The 21,324-nt window shown below is 36.4% G+C and overlaps 1 protein-coding gene across 1 annotated transcript in view; it reads left to right on the forward strand.

Annotated features, from left to right (window-relative positions):
* Nucleotides 1-21,324, forward strand: part of LOC123556782 (ran GTPase-activating protein 1-like) — a 35,661-nt gene that overhangs the window by 4,766 nt on the left and 9,571 nt on the right. The window contains exons 2-11 of the mRNA XM_045347757.2: nucleotides 3,849-3,976; nucleotides 4,464-4,523; nucleotides 5,200-5,379; nucleotides 10,451-10,585; nucleotides 11,061-11,219; nucleotides 11,581-11,694; nucleotides 12,444-12,543; nucleotides 13,999-14,083; nucleotides 15,003-15,144; nucleotides 21,072-21,167. Of these exons, the coding sequence (XP_045203692.2) occupies nucleotides 3,849-3,976; nucleotides 4,464-4,523; nucleotides 5,200-5,379; nucleotides 10,451-10,585; nucleotides 11,061-11,219; nucleotides 11,581-11,694; nucleotides 12,444-12,543; nucleotides 13,999-14,083; nucleotides 15,003-15,144; nucleotides 21,072-21,167 (1,199 nt within the window). The remainder of the gene's footprint in view (nucleotides 1-3,848; nucleotides 3,977-4,463; nucleotides 4,524-5,199; nucleotides 5,380-10,450; nucleotides 10,586-11,060; nucleotides 11,220-11,580; nucleotides 11,695-12,443; nucleotides 12,544-13,998; nucleotides 14,084-15,002; nucleotides 15,145-21,071; nucleotides 21,168-21,324) is intronic.

The following is a 21,324-nucleotide window of genomic DNA, read 5'->3' on the forward strand; positions in this document are numbered from 1 at the left end:
TTCAAAGAAACTTGGCACAGATGTTCACCACACTGAGGCAACGTGCAGAGCGCTTGTTTCGGATGACTAGCTTCAAGGTCAAGGTCACACTTAGGGGTCAAAGGTCATATTTGACTTTGCTTTGTGTATATTGCTATGCATTGCAGTGTTCTTGTTTTTATTTGGCAGATCCCTTTTTGTTCTCTTACAATAATTTTTTTTGAATTTCTTCCCTTTTTGTTACTATAAATAGCTTATTTTAAAACTGTTTTATTATTTTCAGTAGGGAAAAACCAAGACCACTTTTCTGTGGTACAACATGAATGGTACATCCAATTAAATATTAATGTTTTAAAAACATCTAAGTACTAAGAAGTGAAAAAAATGCTAATTAAAGGGAGATAGTTAAAAAATGGCAAACTATATAAAGGGGTAATTTTATAGATTGAGCATTTACTTTTGTTTTGAAAATGTTTTTGAAAAATTGTTAAAACATTTTAACGAGAAAATTAAAAACTATTTTTGATTCAGTGTGGTATTAAGATGTACTTGTTTAAGAGTAAATATTGCATGGTTAAAGTATCAAATAAAATAGAGATTAAAAAAATGGCTACTAATTCTGGCCCTTTTGGCTATAAAATGGCTCCAAGTTTTTGCAATTGGCTAAAGTCATGGCTGCAAGTGTGAAAGAGCCAGGGGAGGCCCTGAACTATATACGTGTTTGTTGCTGAATGCCTGTAATTATTATATCTAACTATGGTATGTCGCCCCTTACAGACTATTGGCTCCAACTTCGGAGTCACTGGCGCAAATGTTTCTGATTGGCAAATTTGTTGGCGCAAAGTGAAACTGACCCAGAGGAAACCCTGCATTTCCGTCTAATAATGTACAGGGCCTCCACTTGGCCTCAGAAAATTGTAGCCACTTTTTGGGAGAAACTGCCAAATTGAAGCTGAATTGTTGAAATTTGGCCACATTTTGATAAAATTCTTGTTGCCAATTTCAAAAATCTGTAGCCAGTTCTTTGAATTTGTAGCATTTGGCTACATTGGCGAATGGCAGAGGTGGCCCTGATGCAATTTGTTAATGCTTAGGCTATTCCACGGATAGTCTCAATTTTTCGACTGCAAGGCAGACCAATTTCAAAGACTGACATTTACCGTATATCTGCTTCTACGTCTCAAATAGTTAAGATCAAAACTGGTGGAAATCAACGTGATTTAAAATTCAATCATGATTTATCGTTTTACATAGGTATATTATAAATTATATTTATACACATCAAGCGAGTGAAGTTTGAAAATAAACTGATATATACATGATAAACATGCACACAGATTTACATGACTGAGGTAGAAATTTAATGGTGTCAGTGGAAAACACGCTAACTTCATGGAGTTAAAAGTGTTTTGCCTACAAAAAAGAGGTTTTCTCATTAGTTAGGACATATAATGATTGTATTTGGAATGAGCTTTCCAGACATGTCATATTTAGTGTGAAAAATTGGGTTTAATCCGAAGCCTCCAAAGTTAGCGATGTGATTTGCATCGCTGGTTATATACACATAGAAGGAAAACTTCCCACATCAATTGTTGAGTCGGCTAAAGGCTGAAAGCCTTTTGATGAGTCCTTGCTGTTCAGCGATTCTCTAAATGGACCGAATAACACGTGAAGGGATGTAGTTGCATTAGATTTCTCAAACTTCAAACAGTTCACTGCATGAATGAAGTTAAGTTGTGTCAATTCCCTTTGCTATGACCAATATACGATGTAATCTGTCATATTTATGACTTGTAATTGTGCAATACTCGAATGTAACTCATTAAGCATAAATGTGCATTTTTTAGAATTGCGCAGGCTTACAAAGCTTGGGTAACATCCAGCGAAAGACAAAAAATAGTTCCACAGGGCACCAGATAAGATGCGTATTAGCGTAAATTACGTATAGAAATAATGCAAATACGCATGTTTAATAATTTCTAAGCGTATAAAAACAGAAACGCACACAATGCTGTTTTAAAAACAAATCTGAATCGTCTGGATGCGTTAGGTAACATAGCCGATCAGCCTTAATTCTCCCACATTGAACGTAAACACGCATCGTATGATTTCTGTAAACTTTGTGTGGGTTGAATTTTGCAGTCAGTAAACGGATAAATTATCGGAAGAAGAAGCTCTTACTGGTTCGTTTAGTTACTACTGATATTAAAAATGATTTTAATCTTATTTTTCGAGAAATAAACAAATCGGCGAAACATTAAATTGTATTTTCTTGTAGTTTTTGAAATCAAAAGTAGATCGTCTATGTTTGGCTGCTTTCACCAAACGAAACAACTTTTTTATGAAAAGATTTAAATAAGAGGTAATTTAACCGTAAACTTCAATGTCAGATACTGCCAATTGCTGCTAAATGTCTTCGTATCATCACAATTTGTAAAATATATTGTTGAAACTGGAGAAAAGTGTAATTGTATCCGGATATAATATTTTGGGTAAATATCGAGCTGTGTTATGAAATTTTAAGAAAAAAACTAAAAACAAATTGAAACTGGTAGACTATACTGTCAGTACATCAATCATTAGCCGACTCAGGCCCTTCAGGCCTTTGATTTTGAATGGTAAGTTGGTTGTGCACAAGGGCATTATAGTCTTTATATATCAAAGAGCCCTTTGCGCACAATTAGTTAGGCTATTCCACGGGTATTATACATTAATGTTCTGTTAAAACTGTATCTATTAAAGAGAACACAAGCACTTTAGTTAACTGGCAACCAGTCTTGTACGATTTTTGAAAAATCGGCCTAAGCAGTTTTATTTTATTGAATGCCCTGAAAATTATTTACTGCAAACCAGCAATTCTTGAAAATTGGAATTGTGGATAGAAAACAATAGCAAAGTAGTGCTTTAGCAGAAAGTATTCCATGTCGAGCAACATTTAGGTTTTCTTTGACATTATAGATGTATAAATTAACTTAATATAGGCAGGAAAGTATATAAAATAAACATAAATTTCCAGCTGTGATTATAAGTTTTCTGTTGATATTGCCTTCCTTAGACCTGATGATTACATAGCTTTCTCCATAACAACAATGTTTTCAGAAGACCACATCACACTCTGACATTATGATATGAAATGTTCTGACATAAAACAGCTGTGGCACTCCATATTATGTGGCTGATTTCTACCTTGTTTGGGGGGCGGGGGGTGCATGAAAGCATGAAAATCTTTTGATTTGTGTAAAATTGTCTTGCTCCAGTCTGTAGGGGTGAGGACAGAAAGACACAAAACATTGGGCAAACACACAAAATATTATTTTGGCATATTTCCTGTGGATGGGCATAGTAGTTTTAGTACAATTTGTCATTAATCTTTTTTTGTCATGTCAATGGAGATGTGACAAACTGCCTACTTGTTGTTTTTAAGCCAGGAAGACAAAACAGATCAGCATGTCATCCTTGTGTGTCTTCTCCTTCCCATACACATGCACAGAAAGATTACACAGAACAGGGGTCACTGCCATTTCGTCATCTTAGCCATTTATTATAATTTTGTGGAAGTTACACAAACCTTTTTCATGTTTTTCATGTGATTCTAAATAATAGATTGTTTACTTGTGTAAATTTCTACTTATCCAGCTTTGCACTGATTGCCACTGAAAGTGGCTCTAAAAGCGAGTGTAACCCCTGCAGTTTATGTGTTGCGACATTTTTTGAGAATATTTAGTTGACATCTTTATAGGGAAATACATGGGTCAACAGTATCCTTTTTCTGTGGAATGAGTGTACTTATTCAAGTTTAGTAATCTTAGTTTAATAGTTTTGTGACCTTATTTCATTGAAATTTGAATCTCGTGTTTATCTCATTTCAGCGAAAGAAGTTGTAGATGCAATAGAACAATGTTCTACAATGACAGCTCTGAGTATGGAAGGCAACACACTAGGTGTGGAGGCAGCTGAAGTCATTGCTCAAGCTCTGAAAAAACATCCGGAATTTGAGGTAGTAGAGAAACCTGAAAGTAGGGTTCACATAGACCTGGAAAACGCATGCTAAACATTTTTTCCTGGAATAATCATAGAATTTGAAAACTGACAATTTTGACTTTTGAGCCTTTGAGCCTTTTATGAAAATTGTACTTAAAAATAAAGTTAAAAGTACTCTAAAGTTTTCTCTTAAAAAAAGAATCTTTGAGAATGTGACTAATTGTTTTTGGTACATTTTATAATTGAAGGTATTCTAGTTCTTTGCTTTTAGCTTCTTGTCCGAGTGTAAAATACCTATGCTTAGTCAGAGTGTAAAATGTCTGGGCTCTGTACAAATTAAAATGTATGCCAGTTACAGTAAAATGGTATTTGGGATAATCAGACAAGTTGAACTGTTCTTTGCCTTGCCGGATTCAAACCCAAGAGTAACTTCTCACACTGCAGCTGTAGTTACCATGGATGCTGTACATGTTAACTCTAACACTTTCTGTTGTATATTTCAGAGAGCTCTATGGAGTGATATGTTCACAGGCAGGTTGAAAACAGAGATTCCACAGGCCCTGGTACGTATCTTCTTGTATATATATATTCAAAATGTATTAGGCAATAGATATCAGTGTCTTGACAATTTCAAATCTTGTGTAAGGGATTGTGTTATAAATGCAAGTTACTATCATAGGTAATGTTCATTCCTATAAACATGCATTGTGAGGACTTACTCAGTTCAATCACATGTAGTTGTATTGGAGATAGACAGGAAATAAAAAATGTGCCAGTTTTGAATAACTTCCTGGCTCTGGTCCTTTGACTGAAATGCTGAACTTGAATAATATTTAGCGAAAATTTTCAGTTTAAAATCTTGGCTCTGTAATATATATAGTACTCTTGCTGTCACAATTTTAACAGTCCTTACTATAAAGATTGAAATTTCAGATGTTCCTCTGTAACTGGTCTAAAATTTATATTGTCATAATTATAGGCAACATACAGTTTCAAAGTATAACTTACTAGCACTCAGTGCTTCCTTATAAATGGAGCGGATGCTTTCTTTCCATCAAGATCAGTTTCCTGTTAAATCTTTCAAGGGCAACAATTTCCTTTATATGGAATAACCTTTTGTCTTCTTAGAAGTCTTTCTCCACAGGGGTATTAGTGTGCTGTTTAGTATTTAAAGTATGCCATGATCCAATCCATTATAGAAATAACTATTTTACACATGGTATATACTTCCACCTGCAGAAACATCTAGGAGCAGCTATGATAGAAGCCAATGCACAGTTGGTAGAACTTGACCTCAGTGATAATGCATTTGGACCTAACGGTGTGACTGGTATAGTTGACCTCCTCAAGAGTAAAACATGTTACACGCTGAAGGAACTACGGCTCAACAACAATGGTCTTGGTACTACTGGAGGAAAGGTAAGAACTGCCGCTGTTACTTTGTATCTGTCGATATATTGAGAATTTCCCTGATATATACTTGTCATGCATTCTTTATACCAACTGAAAGTGGATAGTTCAAGGCAGGTGCTGTCCAGGGTCCCCACACTGTAAGAAAAAGAGGAAAAATCCATGAATTTGAAAGATCAGGTTCCTTACATTTTCCCATTAAAGGGCAAATATCATGATTTTTTAGCAGAAGTTACTCAGCCCATGTAGGGTTGAATCCTAAGCTACAGAATGTGCATGACATCGTTTTGTTTTGATATTTCCATGCAATATTCATTCTATTATCAAAAGTAAGTGACTAGATTGTGAAGGTACATTCATTTCACTTCTGAGGAAACCTGAAACAAGCTTCTTAAAAACTGAAACTGTACATCATCTAAACTTCAAATGCCTGTGCTAAAAATCTTTCATTGCAAATACCACTATAATATTATATTTTAATGTAGCATTTTAGCTGACCTGAGCCAAAGGCTCATGGTGAGCTTTTGTGACCGCTCAATGTCCGTCGTGTGTCTTGTGTCCGTCAACATTTTCTAAAAAAATCTTCTTGAAAACCACTTGGCAGAATTGCACCAAACTTCAAGGGAATGATCCTTGGGTGGCCCCCTTTCAAAATTGTTCAAAGAATCGAATTCCATGCAGAACTCTGGTTGCCATGGCAACCGAAAGGAAAAACTTTAAAAATCTTCTTGTCCAAAACCACAGGGCCTAGGGCTTTGATATCTGGTGTGTAGCATCATCTAGTGGTCCTCTACCAAAATTGTTCAAATTATTCCCCTAGGATCAAATATGGCCCCACCCCGGGGGTCACATGGTTTATATAGACTTATATTGGGAAAACTTTGAAAATCTTCTTGTACAAAACCACATGGCCTAGGGCTTTGATATTTGTTATGTAGCATCATCTAGTGGTCCTCTACCAAGATTGTTCAAATCATCCCCCTAGGGTCAAATATGGCCCCGCCCCGGGGGTCCCAAGTTTTATATAGACTTACATAGGAAAAAAAGTTTAAAAATCTTCTTCTCTGAAACCACAACACTTAGACCTTTGATATCTGGTTTGTAGCATTGTCTTATGGTCCTCAACCAAAATTGTTCAAATTGTACCCCTTGGGTGAAAAGAGGCCCTGCCTGGGGGTCCTAAGTTTTATATAGACTTATAAAGGAAAAAGCTTTAAAAATCTTCTTGTCTGAAACCATACGACCTAGGCTTTTGATGGGGCCTCCGTGGCCGAGTGGTTAGAGTCGTTGACTTCAAACCATTTGCCCCTCATCGATGTGGGTTCGAAACCTCATTTGGGGCGTAGAATTCTTCACGTGAGGAAGCCATCCAGCTGGCTTACGGAAGGTCGGTGGTTCTACCCAGGTGCCCGCTCGTGATGAAATATGCACGGAGGGGCACCTGGGGTCTTCCTCCACCATTAAAGCTGGAAAGTCGCCATATGACCTAAAATTGTGTCGGTGCGACAATAAACCCAACAAAATAAATAGGCTTTTGATATTTGGTATGATGCATTATCTAGTAGTCCTTTACCAAAATTGTTCAAATTATGCCCCTGGCGTTAAAAAGGCCCCACCCTGGGGTCACTTAGTTATTATGTGAGTTATATAGGAAAAATACTTAAAACATAATCTGATTCTATTTCCAAGACTGTTTAATTATAATTACCTGATGACCCCAAGTAATATGATTACACTTGACTATAACCGTGACCTACTGACCTACTTTCTTGTTTTTTAAGATACAGCCTTGAAATATTGATGACATATACAGTTTTGCACACAAATCGTAAAACTGAATTTCATTGACCATGAATGTGCCCTACAGTAACTGACTTTCTTAATATTTTATCATCAGTTTGACATTTGAAACATGTAGCTCATATTACTCAGGTGAGCGATCCAGGGTCATCATGACCCTCTTGTTTGTTGTATCAGTGATAACATATTAATTTTGCGGCTGAAATGACAGAACTATATGGACATTGCCATTTTGCTTCAGAAGTATGCTGCACAACACTTTTGTTTATGGGATTTAAATGAAAAGAAAGCCTAGAATCTTGTGTTTTATGATTTAAGTTACTGATGGTGCTCTGACCTCTGTTTAAGAAGATATTAATTAGAGTTGTGCTTTTTGTTTATATTTTCTGTCCTGAGTTGTTTTGATACTGAACATGCTGAATGATTCATTGTTTAATAGTTGGATTTAACAGAAAACTGTGAATCTTCATACAGAATATTGATTTTGTTGATGTTACCGAAGAATTGCAGTGCTTTTTAGCCTATTGTAACAAGCATCTATACTTCAGTGCAAACTTTTTAGTATTTGTTTCAAAACCACTTAAAAGACTTTACAATTTGATGAAAGACATTGTGTCTGAAATCATTCGTCCTCCACCTCTGATAATTCATGTGGTTTGTACTGGTACAGAATCCAGGAACACTGGTTAGGTTAACTGCCCGCTGTTACATGACTGAAATACTGTTGAAAAATGGCGTTAAACCCAAAACAAACAAATTTAATTTCTACTAAAATCTTAAGCCTGTTGCTATATACTAAGGACAGTAGTATAAGTATCCTACATGGCAATTATTTTGTCTTGCCTCAGGATATGGTAATTGAAAGTGAATGGTAATGTCGTATTTGCCTCCGTAATGAATAGGACATGAATATTTAATGATAAAGTACACCTCTGCTTGAAAGATAATATATTAATGGAGATTTGTACAGAATGGGTATTGACAATTTGACATATAGTGGCTTTGGGGGCTATATCAGTATAATTGTTTTCACCTAACATACTGGATTAAGTGTTCCTTGTGTCTGGAAAAGTGTATTAACCTAAAGATCTATTGATTTTTCAGGCCATTCTGTCTCTTTAAATACTGTAGTACTTCAAACATATATTAGGAAGTGTTTGTTGCTCACCAGAGTTGGATAGCATGTTCAGATTTTTCTGACACAGACTGAAACTTTTGGCAAAGTATTAAATTAGACCATTTTTAGCCTGACTAAGTGAAGGATTGGCTGTTACATCTGCATCCAGATTTAGTTTTCTATCTAAGTTGGTATTACAGTAACCACCTGTGGTAATAGACTGAAACTTCGCACACTTGGTTACTGTGATATTAACAATTTTTGGTTAAGTTTTGTATGTAAGCCTGTATCTCAGTATCAACAGTTGACTTATTGGGAATGGATTGAAACTTTACACATTTGATCACTGTGTTGATATGACATGCAGCGCACAGGTCCGATAACACTGTTTTCTATATTACTAAGTTTTGCCCCTTTTTCAGCTTAGCAATATTTTTGTTGTAATCTTATTTATTATTTTTGTGGTACAGTAAAACCGGTCTTAAGCAGCCAGCCAAGGGAGTGGGAAAAAGTGGCTGCTTACAGCAGGTAATTATGTCTCCCACCACACAGTGGTGTGGGAGACATATTGATTTACTCCAGTCTGTGTGTGTGTGTCACAAAGCTTGTGCGCACTCTAAGTCGAACATTTCTCATCCAATTTTCACCAAACTTGAACAAAATGTGTTTGACCATAAGAGCTCGGCCAAGTTCGATAACTAGCCAAATCAGTCCAGGCGTCTTGGAGTTATGGCCCTTGAATTACCAAAAATCGGCCTTTTTACTCTTGTCCGCACTCTAATTCAAACATTTCTCATCTGATCTTCACCAAACTTGAACAAAATGTGTTTGACCATGAGACCTTGGCCAAGTTCGATAACTAGCCAAATCGGTCCAGGCATTTTGGAGTTACCGCCCTTGAATTATTGAAAAATTGGCAGTTTTACTCTTGTCCGCACTCTAAGTCGAACGTTTCTCATCCGATCTTCACCAAACTTGAACAAAATGTGTTTGACCATGAGACCTCGGCCAAGTTCAATAACTAGCCAAATCGGTCCAGGCATTTTGGAGGGAGTTACGGCCCTTGAATTACCGAAAAATCCGCCTTTTTACTCTAGTCCGCTCTCTAAATCCAACATTTTTCATCCGATCTTCACTAAACTTGAACAAAATGCGTTTGGACATAAGACCTTAGCCAAGTTCGATAACTAGCAAAATCCACCGAAGCACTTTTGATTTATGGCCCTTGAATTACTGATTGGATCCACTCATCCAGACCATATAATTGGATCCGCTCATCCAAACCATCTAGAAACTAGACATTTTACATAGGGGCAGTTGTGGGAGACATGCGCTTTTCTCAAAAGCATCTCTAGTTTATAGAATGATTGACCATATTGGGAAATGAGACACTTGCTGCTAATGACAGGTCAGCTGCTTAATTGAGTTGACTGCTTCTATGAATCAAAACTGTTGCCTGTTCTGTACTTGTTTATATCTTATGTTTTTATCATTTTAACTTTTTTCTGTGACAAGGCCTTTGAATAGTCTTGCATTGTTACCTTCGACTGCTCTTATTGTTGTAATTCTTCTTTGAAATTTTGAAGTATTTTCTGAAGGGACACATCAGCCATATAATAGGGTTATCAAAACAGTAGCTCAGTCTGGGATGCTGTATTTGGCTTGAGTGGATTTTTGATCGGATATCACAAAGTGCTGAGTGTGATCCGACCTTGCAAAACCCTTGAGAGCCGAATACAAAATCCCAGATCTAACTGCTGTTATAATGACCGTTTTATTATAATTTATATACCTCTACCTTTTTGTTTGTTGTTTTGTTATTGAACGAACTCTTCAATGTTTATGGATATTAAAATGGAACTAAGTGAAGTTTTTATGTGCGCTATTTCTAGAACTGTGTCAGGTCATGCATATAAATGAAAGTATTCCGGCAGCATACAATACAAAAGGTACAATACAGAATTTAAAATGTACAACACAGATTTATGTTCTGCCTGTTCATATTTAATTGTGAAATACAAGTCGTTTTTCATACTGAATTTATATAGGTACATGTATATAATAAAACAAAATATTCATTTATTCAAGCGCAGAAATGTTGAAATATTACAGACACCTTCTTGTGCTACTCCAGTCGTTACTTACGTCTTCATGTATTTTCAGATGTTAGCTGGTTGTTTGATGGATTGCTACAACTCAAGTAATGCTGCTGGGTGTCCCCTGGCCCTCAGAGTGTTTATCTCAGGGAGGGGCAGACTAGAAAATGAGGGTTCTACAGCCTTGTCAGAAGTTTTCAAGGTAATCATAAAATTGTAGAATTTTGCTGTTATCAGTAAGAAATGTTGTCTTGATGAACGAATGAATAGTTTTCTCTTAATAAGTTATTGGGGGAGCTCTCTTCCATTAGAATCAGCCGCCACATGGTGTTCAACCACTACATGGTGGTTTTACAGCTGTGCGTGTCAATGCCAAAATGTAACCTGGATCGTCCTGCTCTAGCAGAGATGGAAACTTCTGCAGTATCAAAGACTTCAATTTATCGTACATAAATTTTTATATTCAACTTTGCACCTTGAAAAGAAATAGTAGAGACCGCAGGTTTTGAATCCGCAACCTCTGGATCAGGATTCCAGCACTTGACACCTTCACCAGTGTGCCTCCCATGTGGAATATGCAAATCTGAAGATACCAAGTAATATCCCAGTGATAACTTTATCTAATTTTACAATATGAAGGGCTATATTATAAAAATATGTTTTTATGTTCCTTACAGCTGATGGGGTCCCTGGAAGAAGTTCAGATGCCACAGAATGGTATCAATCATCAGGGAATCACAGCTCTGTCTCAAGCCTTCGAACACAATCCAAACCTTAGAATACTGAATCTAAACGACAATACCTTTACCGTAACAGGAGCAAAATCTATGGCAAAAGTATGTATCATTAAATGTGTGCCATGTTTAGACCTCTTCTTATTGGACGCATATCATTTTGCATTGTACTTGTGTTTTAAGTTGTCCCATAGTAATAGAGAACAAGACAGTACCTATTGGTATGGAATCCAAGAAGATTGGTTAGACCAACTTACCACCACACTTGCATTGCTGAAATAAAATACTGTGGTAAAGGTAATTAGATCACTGCTTTGTCTACACACTTTGTTGGAAAAAAAAACGGTTATTGTAAGATTTAAAGGGAAATAACTTAGAATACTGTTACTGAAGTATATCTGTATGAGTTGCTTTTCTTGATTGATTTGTCTTGTTACTGTAAATTTTGAAACGACTGTTTCAGGTTTTACCGAAGTTGCAGAATCTAGAGGTCATCAATTTTGGTGACTGTTTGATAAGGTCAGAGGGTGCCAAGGTTATAGCAAGATCTATCAGTGATGGACATAAAAAGTTAAAGGTAACAATAGCACAGCAGTGAGATACTTTTGTCTGTTTTATCCCCTGTTATGCTGGACACGATTGATTCTGCCTTTGCGACCAGTTTAGATCATGATCAGCCTGCACATCTGTGCAGTCTGATCATGATCTGCACTGGTTGCCATTCAGTCAGTATCTTTTTGGTAAGCACCCCTTTTAACAGTTAATGGTACTGTTCGAATTGGAAGATGGACAAGTTCATAATAGTTTAGCAGGGTAAAGGTTCATGAATTGAGTAAGAAATGCTTGTTACATTTGTTATGGTTCCTTTTCGGCCATAAATGATTGTCTCATTCAATTAAAACAAGATAAATGAAACAACTGATACGTGAATAACTTCAATTGTTCTGATTACTGTGAATGACAATTTCCTATAGCTTAGATGCATGCATAGGAATACAGTTGCAGTTTTAATTTATTTCACATCGGTCATAAATCACAGAAGGTATACTTACTGCACATAATGCTTGGTAATTAGTAGATCTCTCAGACGTCACAGTATATTCTGCAAAAGCATTTCCGGATGTTAATTTGTTATGGAAAGTTTTACTTCAAAACTATAATGTTTGGAAGTTAAGGTAATTTAAAGCATCATTTTGAATGAACCACATACATGAGACACACCCACTTTATTTCATTCTAATGACATATACAATTCTGTGTTGGCGATGAGTCTTGAACTTCGCATCATATGCCCAATTCATATGTATTGTGTTATGTGTATTATAGGAACTGATATTGAGTGGAAATGAAATCAATAAACAAGGGGCCAATACTGTAGCAGAAGCAGTTGAAAATAAAGACAATCTTACACTACTGGATCTTGATTGTAAGTTAACTTTGGTTGTAGTAAACTATAAATGGATGTTTGTAGATCGTATACATTATTGAGAGTTTTAGGATTTGGATATACAGTACTATACACTAAGGCTTTGTAGAAGTATGCTAATATAAAAGGATTTCAGTAAGTCTTTATACTTTCTTATTGCAGTCATGTTGATGACAGCATAGAGATGGCTCTTGTCAAACAGAAATGAGCTGTATATATACAGTCATTTTGTCATAAAATGCTTTCTAAATAATTTTACCATTGGTTTTAATGGTTATCAGCTTGTCTTAAAATGTATTTTTGATGTGTGTGTGTGTATTTCTTTGTATGCATATTTCTCTTTGTGTGTGTATTTCTTTACATGCATATTTCTTTTTATGTGTGTATTTCTCTTTTTGTGTGTATTTCTTTATATGCATATTTCTTTTTATGCCCCCGAAGGGAGGCATATAGTTTTTGAACCGTCTGTCGGTCCGTCGGTCTGTCGGTCTGTCAGTCTGTCCGCAATTTTCGTGTCCGGTCCATATCTTTGTCATCGATGGATGGATTTTCAAATAACTTGGCATGAATGTGAACCACAGTAAGACGACGTGTCGCGCGCAAGACCCAGGTCCGTAGCTCAAAGGTCAAGGTCACACTTAGACATTAAAGGATAGTGCATTGATGGGCGTGTCCGGTCCATATCTTTGTCATGGATGGATGGATTTTCAAATAACTTGGCATGAATGTGTACCACAGTAAGACGACTTGTCGCGCGCAAGACCCAGGTCCGTAGCTCAAAGGTCAAGGTCACACTTAGACGTTAAAGATTAGTGCATTGATGGGCGTGTCCGGACCATATCTTTGTCATCGTATATGGATTTTCAAATAACTTGGCATGAATGTGTACCACAGTAAGACGACGTGTCGCGCGCAAGACCCAGGTCCGTAGCTCAAAGGTCAAGGTCACACTTAGACAATAAAGGATAGTGCATTGATGGACGTGTCCGGTCCATATCTTTGTCATCGATGGATGGATTTTCAAATAACTTGGCATGAATGTGTACCACAGTAGGATGACGTGTCGCACGCAAGACCCAGGTCCGTAGCTCAAAGGTCAAAGTCACACTTAGACATTAAAGGTCATTTTTCATGATAGTGCATTGATGGACGTGTCCGGTCCATATCATTGTCATTCATGCATGGATTTTAAAATAACTACGCATGAATATGTGACACAGTAAGACGACGTGTCATGCGCAAGACCCAGCTCTGTAGGTCAAAGGTCCTAAACTCTAACATCTGCCATAACTATTCATTCAAAGTGCCATCGGGGGCATATGTCTTCCTATGGAGACAGCTCTTGTTGTTTGTGTATTTCTCTTCGTGTGTATATTTCTTTATTTGTGTGTATATTTGTGTGTATATTTCTTTATTTGTGTGTATATTTCTTTATTTGTCTGTATTTTTTTACAGCAAATCAGCTTGGTGAGGAAGGTGTTGAACTAGTGCAAGCAACACTGGAAGCCATTGGAAAAACAGATATCTTAGGTTCACTTAGGTTAGTTCTGTTACACATTCTCTCATCCAGTTTTGAATGACTACAAAGCCAGAGGTAACTAGAAGTACAAAAACTTAGACAGGTGTCATGTCAGTCTGTCAGTTATTCAAATAATTTCTGTATTAGAAAATAAGCTTATACAAGCATAAAGGAAACAATTAATGTTGAGGATGTTTGAGCAGTCTATATTCATGGCCCTCTTGCATAACTCGAGTTATTTAGTGTATTTTTAACAGAGGCATTGTCAGCTGTGAAAAGGAAAATGATCAAGAGGGTTTCATCATATGGCTAATTGGTAAGGTACCCTAGTTACGTAAGCATGGTCTTGGGAGTTTTATGCCTGTACAGTCTTTGTTGTGACTGAACCAAACCAAGGTTCTGTGGTTTGGAGTTTTATGCCTGATACGGAAATTCAGGAAAACAGGATCTGTTTCCTACACTCTCCCCAAATACCTAAAATGACTACCAGTAACATTGTTCGTGAGGCGTCTCGGATATGTTTATTTACTGGTGATTGTTAAATGAACAACATAAGCGTGAATAATTATGTCTCTCACCACACAGTGGTGTGGGAGACATATTGATTTACTCCAGTCTGTGTGTGTGTGCCTGTCTGTCACAAAGCTTGTCCGCACTCTTAAGTCGAACATTTCTCATCCGATCACCAAACGTGAACAAAATGTGTTTGATCATAAGACCTCGGCCAAGTTCGATAACTAGCCAAATCCGCCCAGGCATTTTTGAATAATGGCCTTTGAATTACTGATTGGGTCCACTCATCAAAGCCATCGAGAGAAACTAGACATTTTTCAATGGGGTCCACTCATCAAAGACCACTGATATATTGTTAAAATACTGCGAAAAAATGCATTAAACTTGTATCAGATAAGTATTTTAAATTTGAATGATAAATTTACAGCGGTGATGAAGGGAGTGATGATGAGGAGGTGGAGGATGACTATGATGAGAGTTATGAGGAAGGTGTGCAGGAAGAGACTGAGGGACAACACGTCGACGATCCAGAACTTCAAGTACGAGGAACAGCACTTAGTCCCAAACAGGTTAGCCCTGATGTTTCTGTTGTAATTTTAAGATGGTAGGATAGTTGAAAAGGGTAGTATGTAAGCAGCGTTTAAAACAACTGAGAGGTGATGAAACATTTTTTTAACCATATTCAAATCTTCCAAGTGGTTGCTTGGCAGAACACTAGCAGTTCCTTGGTGATGAAAGTACTGACAAAGTATTTACTTCTTTTACTAGTTCTTGTTATGTAGAAACAAGGCATTTGCTTGTTAACATTACATTCTGTCCATTTCTGTGATTACATTGTGAAAAATTAAAGTTTGTTCTGAAACAATTATTATTGAGAAGCTCAGTCATTTCAACAAGCTGAATTTGATTTTGAATACAATGGTCCGAAGTAAAAATGGAATTGATAAGTTTGTTTTAGCAAAGCAGTTGCAGTAAAACTGAATTTGATTGGTTCATTTTGAATAAAACAGTCTGAGTAAAGCTAGACTTGATTGGTTCTATTTGCAGGTCACAGATGCTGACCTAGCTGCAGAAATGGACAGAATGAAGTTAACTTGACCTCAACCTTCTTAAATAGCTTCACTGTGTTGTTATCACTTCTGAATGTTTGAAGTCACCAAAAAGTTTTGCGATAAGTCAGTGTCAAAGTCTGTGCAGAGCTGTAATTGATATTAGACATTATCCTCGTGTCTTCTCAAATTCTCATTTGACATTTTTGAAAATAAGGTTAAACAGTCAGGACTATTGGACGTAATTCTAGAAATATGTAGACACAAGTGAATACAACTTTGCCCAAGAAAAATCGAGTTAAGTATTAATGATGAAAAGGAATATTATCTGTATAGGTGGTACTAGGCTTGATTTCATTGAAGAGAAAGATCACAAAATAGTTTTACAAATTATGATGTATTTGCAGTAATATAGTTTATTTTTAAACCAAATGTAGTGTTTTAATGATATTTAATGATATTTTAAAGATGTCTAACTTCAAGTTTTAACATACATGCATTTTTATTTTATATTGACTACTGTTTTAGTTAATTATTTTGCCCCTGTATTAACTAAAGGCAGTTCTCTTAAGTTTTTCTTTAAAAAAGACAAAGCCAGAAACTGTTGCATAATATCTAACAGATCTTTTACTAGATTATTATATTTTTTCATGAACATTCATGTTTTGACCATTGATCTCGTCCATGTTGCAGCCTTAGATAAATCAAGTTTAAAAATTTAAAAGGTAGATTTTGCAACTAAAACTAATGACATGCTAAGAATTCTTGCTCTTAAGTGAAAGAAGAATTGTTACAATTTGAAGTTAAATTTACTAATTTAATCAGAAATGAAAAGTAAGATGAAATATATTCTTTGCAGCTCGGGACATGATGTCTGGTATTTGCATACTGCTGTGAATTTGTAATACTAATGTTCAGTGACAGATAACTGACTACAACAGCTTATCCTTAGTTCTAAGCATAGTTGCAAAGAAAAGTTCAAAATAAGAAACCTAAAAACAAATGTCCATGTATTGCATTCTTTTATAGTAGAACTTGAGAGTATAATAATTTTAAGGGTAAGAAATGGGCTTTATCCAACCTTATGGGATTTTAAATCTGAAAAATGCTCACTTTTAGCTTTACCATTTTGTCTTATTTGCTGTATTTATCATCCTTTACTCATGTTCCACCATGCATTTGCCTTGTGAAAATGATGTTATAACTTCACTTATTTTTTTACACTGTTTTTATATTTCTATCAAGTTGATTTTTTGAACAAAAATAAAATTTTACACATAATATATTTTTTGTGCTATTTTGAATTTCGAAATATGATAGCGACGAACAGGACATTTAGCCTCCTTGACGTTACGTTTAATATTATTGCCATCAAATCAATAGCCCGTCCAGCATTTTTTTTTTAAGCACACCAGAACCAAAAAGCACTTGGGATGAGCTATTGTGATCGCTCTCCATCTGTCTTCCATCTGTCTGTTATCTGGCGTCTGTCCATCAAACAACATCGTTTCTGAAAAAATTAGATGAAAGTTTATGAAACTTGGTATGGATGTTCCTTGGATGGTTCCCTTCCAAAGTTATTCAAACAGTTCTGCTTGGTTGCACACACAGAGGCCACCAGAGCTAGAAATCGAAAAATCTTCAAACAACATCTCGTCCGAAACAGCTTTGTCTGATTTTGAAATAATTTCACACAAGTGGTCCTCATATAACCCTCTACCAAGAAAGTTCAAATTATTAAGATTCTTAAAAAATCATTGCCGCCAGGTGGCATAGTCACTTTTCCCTATAGCTAGGTATATATATTGGAAACTTTAAAATCTTCTTGTATGAAACTGCAGGTCCAGTGTTGAAATAATTTCACACAGAATGGTTCTTAAGTGATCCTGTACCAAAGTTGTTGTGCCCCCCCATGAGTGGTGGGGGCATATAGATTTGGTCTTGTCTGTGCGTCCGTCCGTCCATCCGTCCGAAGTTCGTGACGCGCCTAGCTCGAAAAGTATTTGATATAAATTGATGAAACCTTGCATGAGTCTTTATCATGATATGAACTTGCGCACCTATTTTTCGTCTGGCTCCGCCCCCTATTTTCAGAGCTATGGCCCCTAAAATAGTCAAAAATGCACATTTTTACCTTGTGACATGCCTAGCTCAAAAAGTATTTGATATAGATTCATGAAACCTTGCATGAGTCTTAATCATGATATGAACTTGCGCACCTCCTATTTTTCATCTGGCTCCACCCTCTATTTTTAGAGTTATGGCCCCTAAAATATGCAAAAGTGCGTATTTTCACCTTGGGACATGCCTAGCTCAGAAAGTATTTGATATAGATTCATGAAACCTTGCAACAGTCTTAATCATGATATGAACTTGCGCACCTCCTATTTTTCATCTGGCTCCGTCCCCTATTTTCAGCGTTATGGCCCCTGAAATAGCCAAAATTGCACCTTTTCACCTTGTGAGAAGCCTAGCTCAAAAAGTATTTGATATAGATTCATGAAACCTTGCACGAGTCTTCATCATGATACGATTCGAACTTGCGCACTTCTTACTTTTCATTTGGGTCCGCCCCCTATTTTCAGAGTTATAGCCCCTGAAATAGTCAAAAATGCACATTTTCACCTTGTGACATGCCTAGCTCAAAACGTATTTGATATAGATTGATGAAACCTTGCATGAGTCTTAATCATGATATGAACTTGTGCATCTCCTATTTTTCAATGGGTCCGCCCCCTATTTTTAGAGTTATGGCCCCTGAAATAGTCAAAAATGTACATTTTCACCTTGTGACGCACCTAGCTCAAAAAGTATATAATTTAAATGGTTGAAAACTTGCATAAGTCTTTATCATGATAAAAACTTGCACACCTCTAATTTTTTAGCTGGCTCCACCCCCTATTTTTAAAGTTATGGCCCCTGAAATAGTAAAAAAATGCACTTTTTCACTTAATTATGTGCCTAGCTCAAAAAGTATTAGATGTAAATTCAGGAAGCCTTGCTGGAGTCTTTAAGGTGATGTGACCTTGCACACTTCTCATTCTTCTTGAGAATCTTAGCTCTTATTACAGAGTTATGGCCCTTGAAATAGCCAAAATAGTGGATTTTTTGTTTGTGATGCTCATAGCTCAAAAAGTATAGGGCCTAGAATAATGAATCCTTTTCATAAAATGTTTGTTGAGGCTATACCCCATTAAGACTGCAAACATTTGAATTATTGCCCCTTATTTGTGACAAATGTACCAGTGGGGGGCACACCCTGTGTCCTTCAGACACATTCTAGTTTAAATTATTCTGATTTGTCAAAAAACATGGCCACCAGAGGGCGTGGTCACTTTCCCCTATATGAATACAGGCCCAGTTTTAAGATAACATTACACAAATGTTTCTTTGATGACACTTTAAGAAGATTGTTCAAATTCTTCTGTTTCATCAAAAAACTTTATAAAATGTGTCAGGTTCAAAACTGAGCAATCTATGGTAAAAACTAGGTGACTAGGTGTGGTAGAGGGGGTGGGGTGGCTGGGGGGACAAGTTGAGATGATCGATACAGGGCATTTTTTTAGCCCACTTTTTTAACTAAGAGGGGAAGTTGCCCTAGTCTTTTATTTTAGGAACAATTAGTTTGATATTTGTGCTAATGGGGGACAAAATATTGATGAAAAGTCTCTTTTAGGGGAAAAGTGTGTGATATGAAAGATATTTTCTGATGGAAACGGGTATGCTAATGGTCTCTACGATAAAACAAATAAAAAGCCATGCCATCTTAAAACCCAGATTAAGAAGTAAAACTATTACGCCGATCAGGAAGAAGCTTTGGAGAATGATGTATTGTTTCGCTCCTGTTGGGCTGATTGAATGTGTGTCCAACTATAAATCATTGGCTTCCAAAATCATAAATAAAGAAGCCAACAGCTGTCAAACTGCATAGATACTAGTAGTCAGTAGACTTGATAGGATGGTTGCACGTGTTTGGTGGTCAGTACATTCGAAAAGTCAGTGATATTGACCTTTAAAACGACGGTCGTTTTGGTGGTCCATTGGTTTAGTGATATAACAGTTGAGAAAGTCTTTGGTTCAAATTTTTATCCCAATCCAGCAACGTGAAATTTTTGAGAAGCTTCTGAATCCAATACAACTGAAAGTCTGATAGGTACTTCTCATGAAAGAAGCCTTGCCGTGTATCGGTGATTAACGCCTGACATGTTAATGAACTAAGCTGTCTGATCATGAGGAGCTAGGCTTGCAAATTTTATTTGAGGATTGCATGTGGTCAGTGGATAGCCCCAATTGTTTTGGTGGTCAGTTCAAGGTCACAGTGATCTGTAGGCTGAAAAACTGTTTCTTATCAACTGGAGAAATGTTGCGCTTACAGCTGATGACCCTTGTTTTAATAGTAGTTTAAAAAGTTCAAGGTCACAGCCATCTGGAGAATGGAAACAGTTTCTGATGAAAAACTGGAGGAAGCTGATACTACATTAGCTGTATTTCAAGAAGTTAGTGTCAATAGATGACCCATGGAATTTTGTGGAGCATAAGGTCAAATGTCAAGGCACCATTAACTGAAAATGGCTTCCTATAAATAACTTTAGAATCATTTGACCAACAGCAGTCAAACCTCATAGGACAATACCCAGTGGTTAATAGATGGCCTTTGTATGGCTTTTTGGGTCAGAGGTCAAGATAGCAAGGTAATTGACACTGATACATATGTACCCAATTACTTCCTACAGTACACCATAGGGGAATACATGTTTCACTTATATATTTTTATGGAAGGACAGTGGTGTTACACAGATGCCTATCAGTGTGTTTAATGATGACTTAGGATATAAATTGTGTTAAGTGAGACCTAAAATCATAGAATTTAAAAAAATAATGCTGTACTATAATTTACTTTGAACTTGGATGATAATTTTAAGTTAGCCTTGGCAAGTAAGTACTTCGAAATTTTAGGCTTTATCCTTAGATATTTTCTGTACATCTTAAACATGTAGTTTCTTCAAATGTCCTCAACAGTGTGATTCTAGGTGTATGGTACTCCAACATAAGGCGTAAAAAAAAATAGTTTGTTTCCGGTATCCTGACCTACCCTAAATTTTTGGTCCAACCCTAAATGTTTTTATGTCCTTGGAGAAATTTTTTTTCAACTTTTTCACAAAAAGTTGCAAAACTTCACTTTTTATGCTTTAAACATGGTCAGTGATGTTAGAAATCAACTTACTGATGCTCTAAAGGCATAACCCCCTTATTTGCATTCATTTTTTGACATAAAAATAATTTCCGAAAAGTCTCACTTATTAAAAAAAAATTTCAAAAAAAAATAAATTTCCGACCTACCTACCCTAATTTTTTTTAGCATGTTACTGGAAACAAAGAATTTTTTCTTTACGCCTAACCAATATTGAATGTACATTGCAACCTGATTTTGTACATTTGTATTGTAGAATGTAAATGTGAAAGACTTCCTTTCGTTTCCCTCCCCAACAAAACTACACAGTATAGGCCGTGACTTTCCTACATCAGTGAGGCAAGAATTAGGGGTAAGTATCACATTACCACTGTTTTACTCCAAAATAAGACTTTTAATTTAAGTGCTTAAGTCATTAACCTTGAACCTGCTGGTGGCAGGTGATTCTGCCTTTGCGACCAGTGAAGATCAAGGTCAGCCTGCACAGCAATGTTTTTCAAGCAGGTAAA

The sequence above is a fragment of the Mercenaria mercenaria genome, chromosome 5 (assembly GCF_021730395.1).
Source record: "Mercenaria mercenaria strain notata chromosome 5, MADL_Memer_1, whole genome shotgun sequence".
Lineage (NCBI taxonomy): Eukaryota > Metazoa > Mollusca > Bivalvia > Venerida > Veneridae > Mercenaria > Mercenaria mercenaria.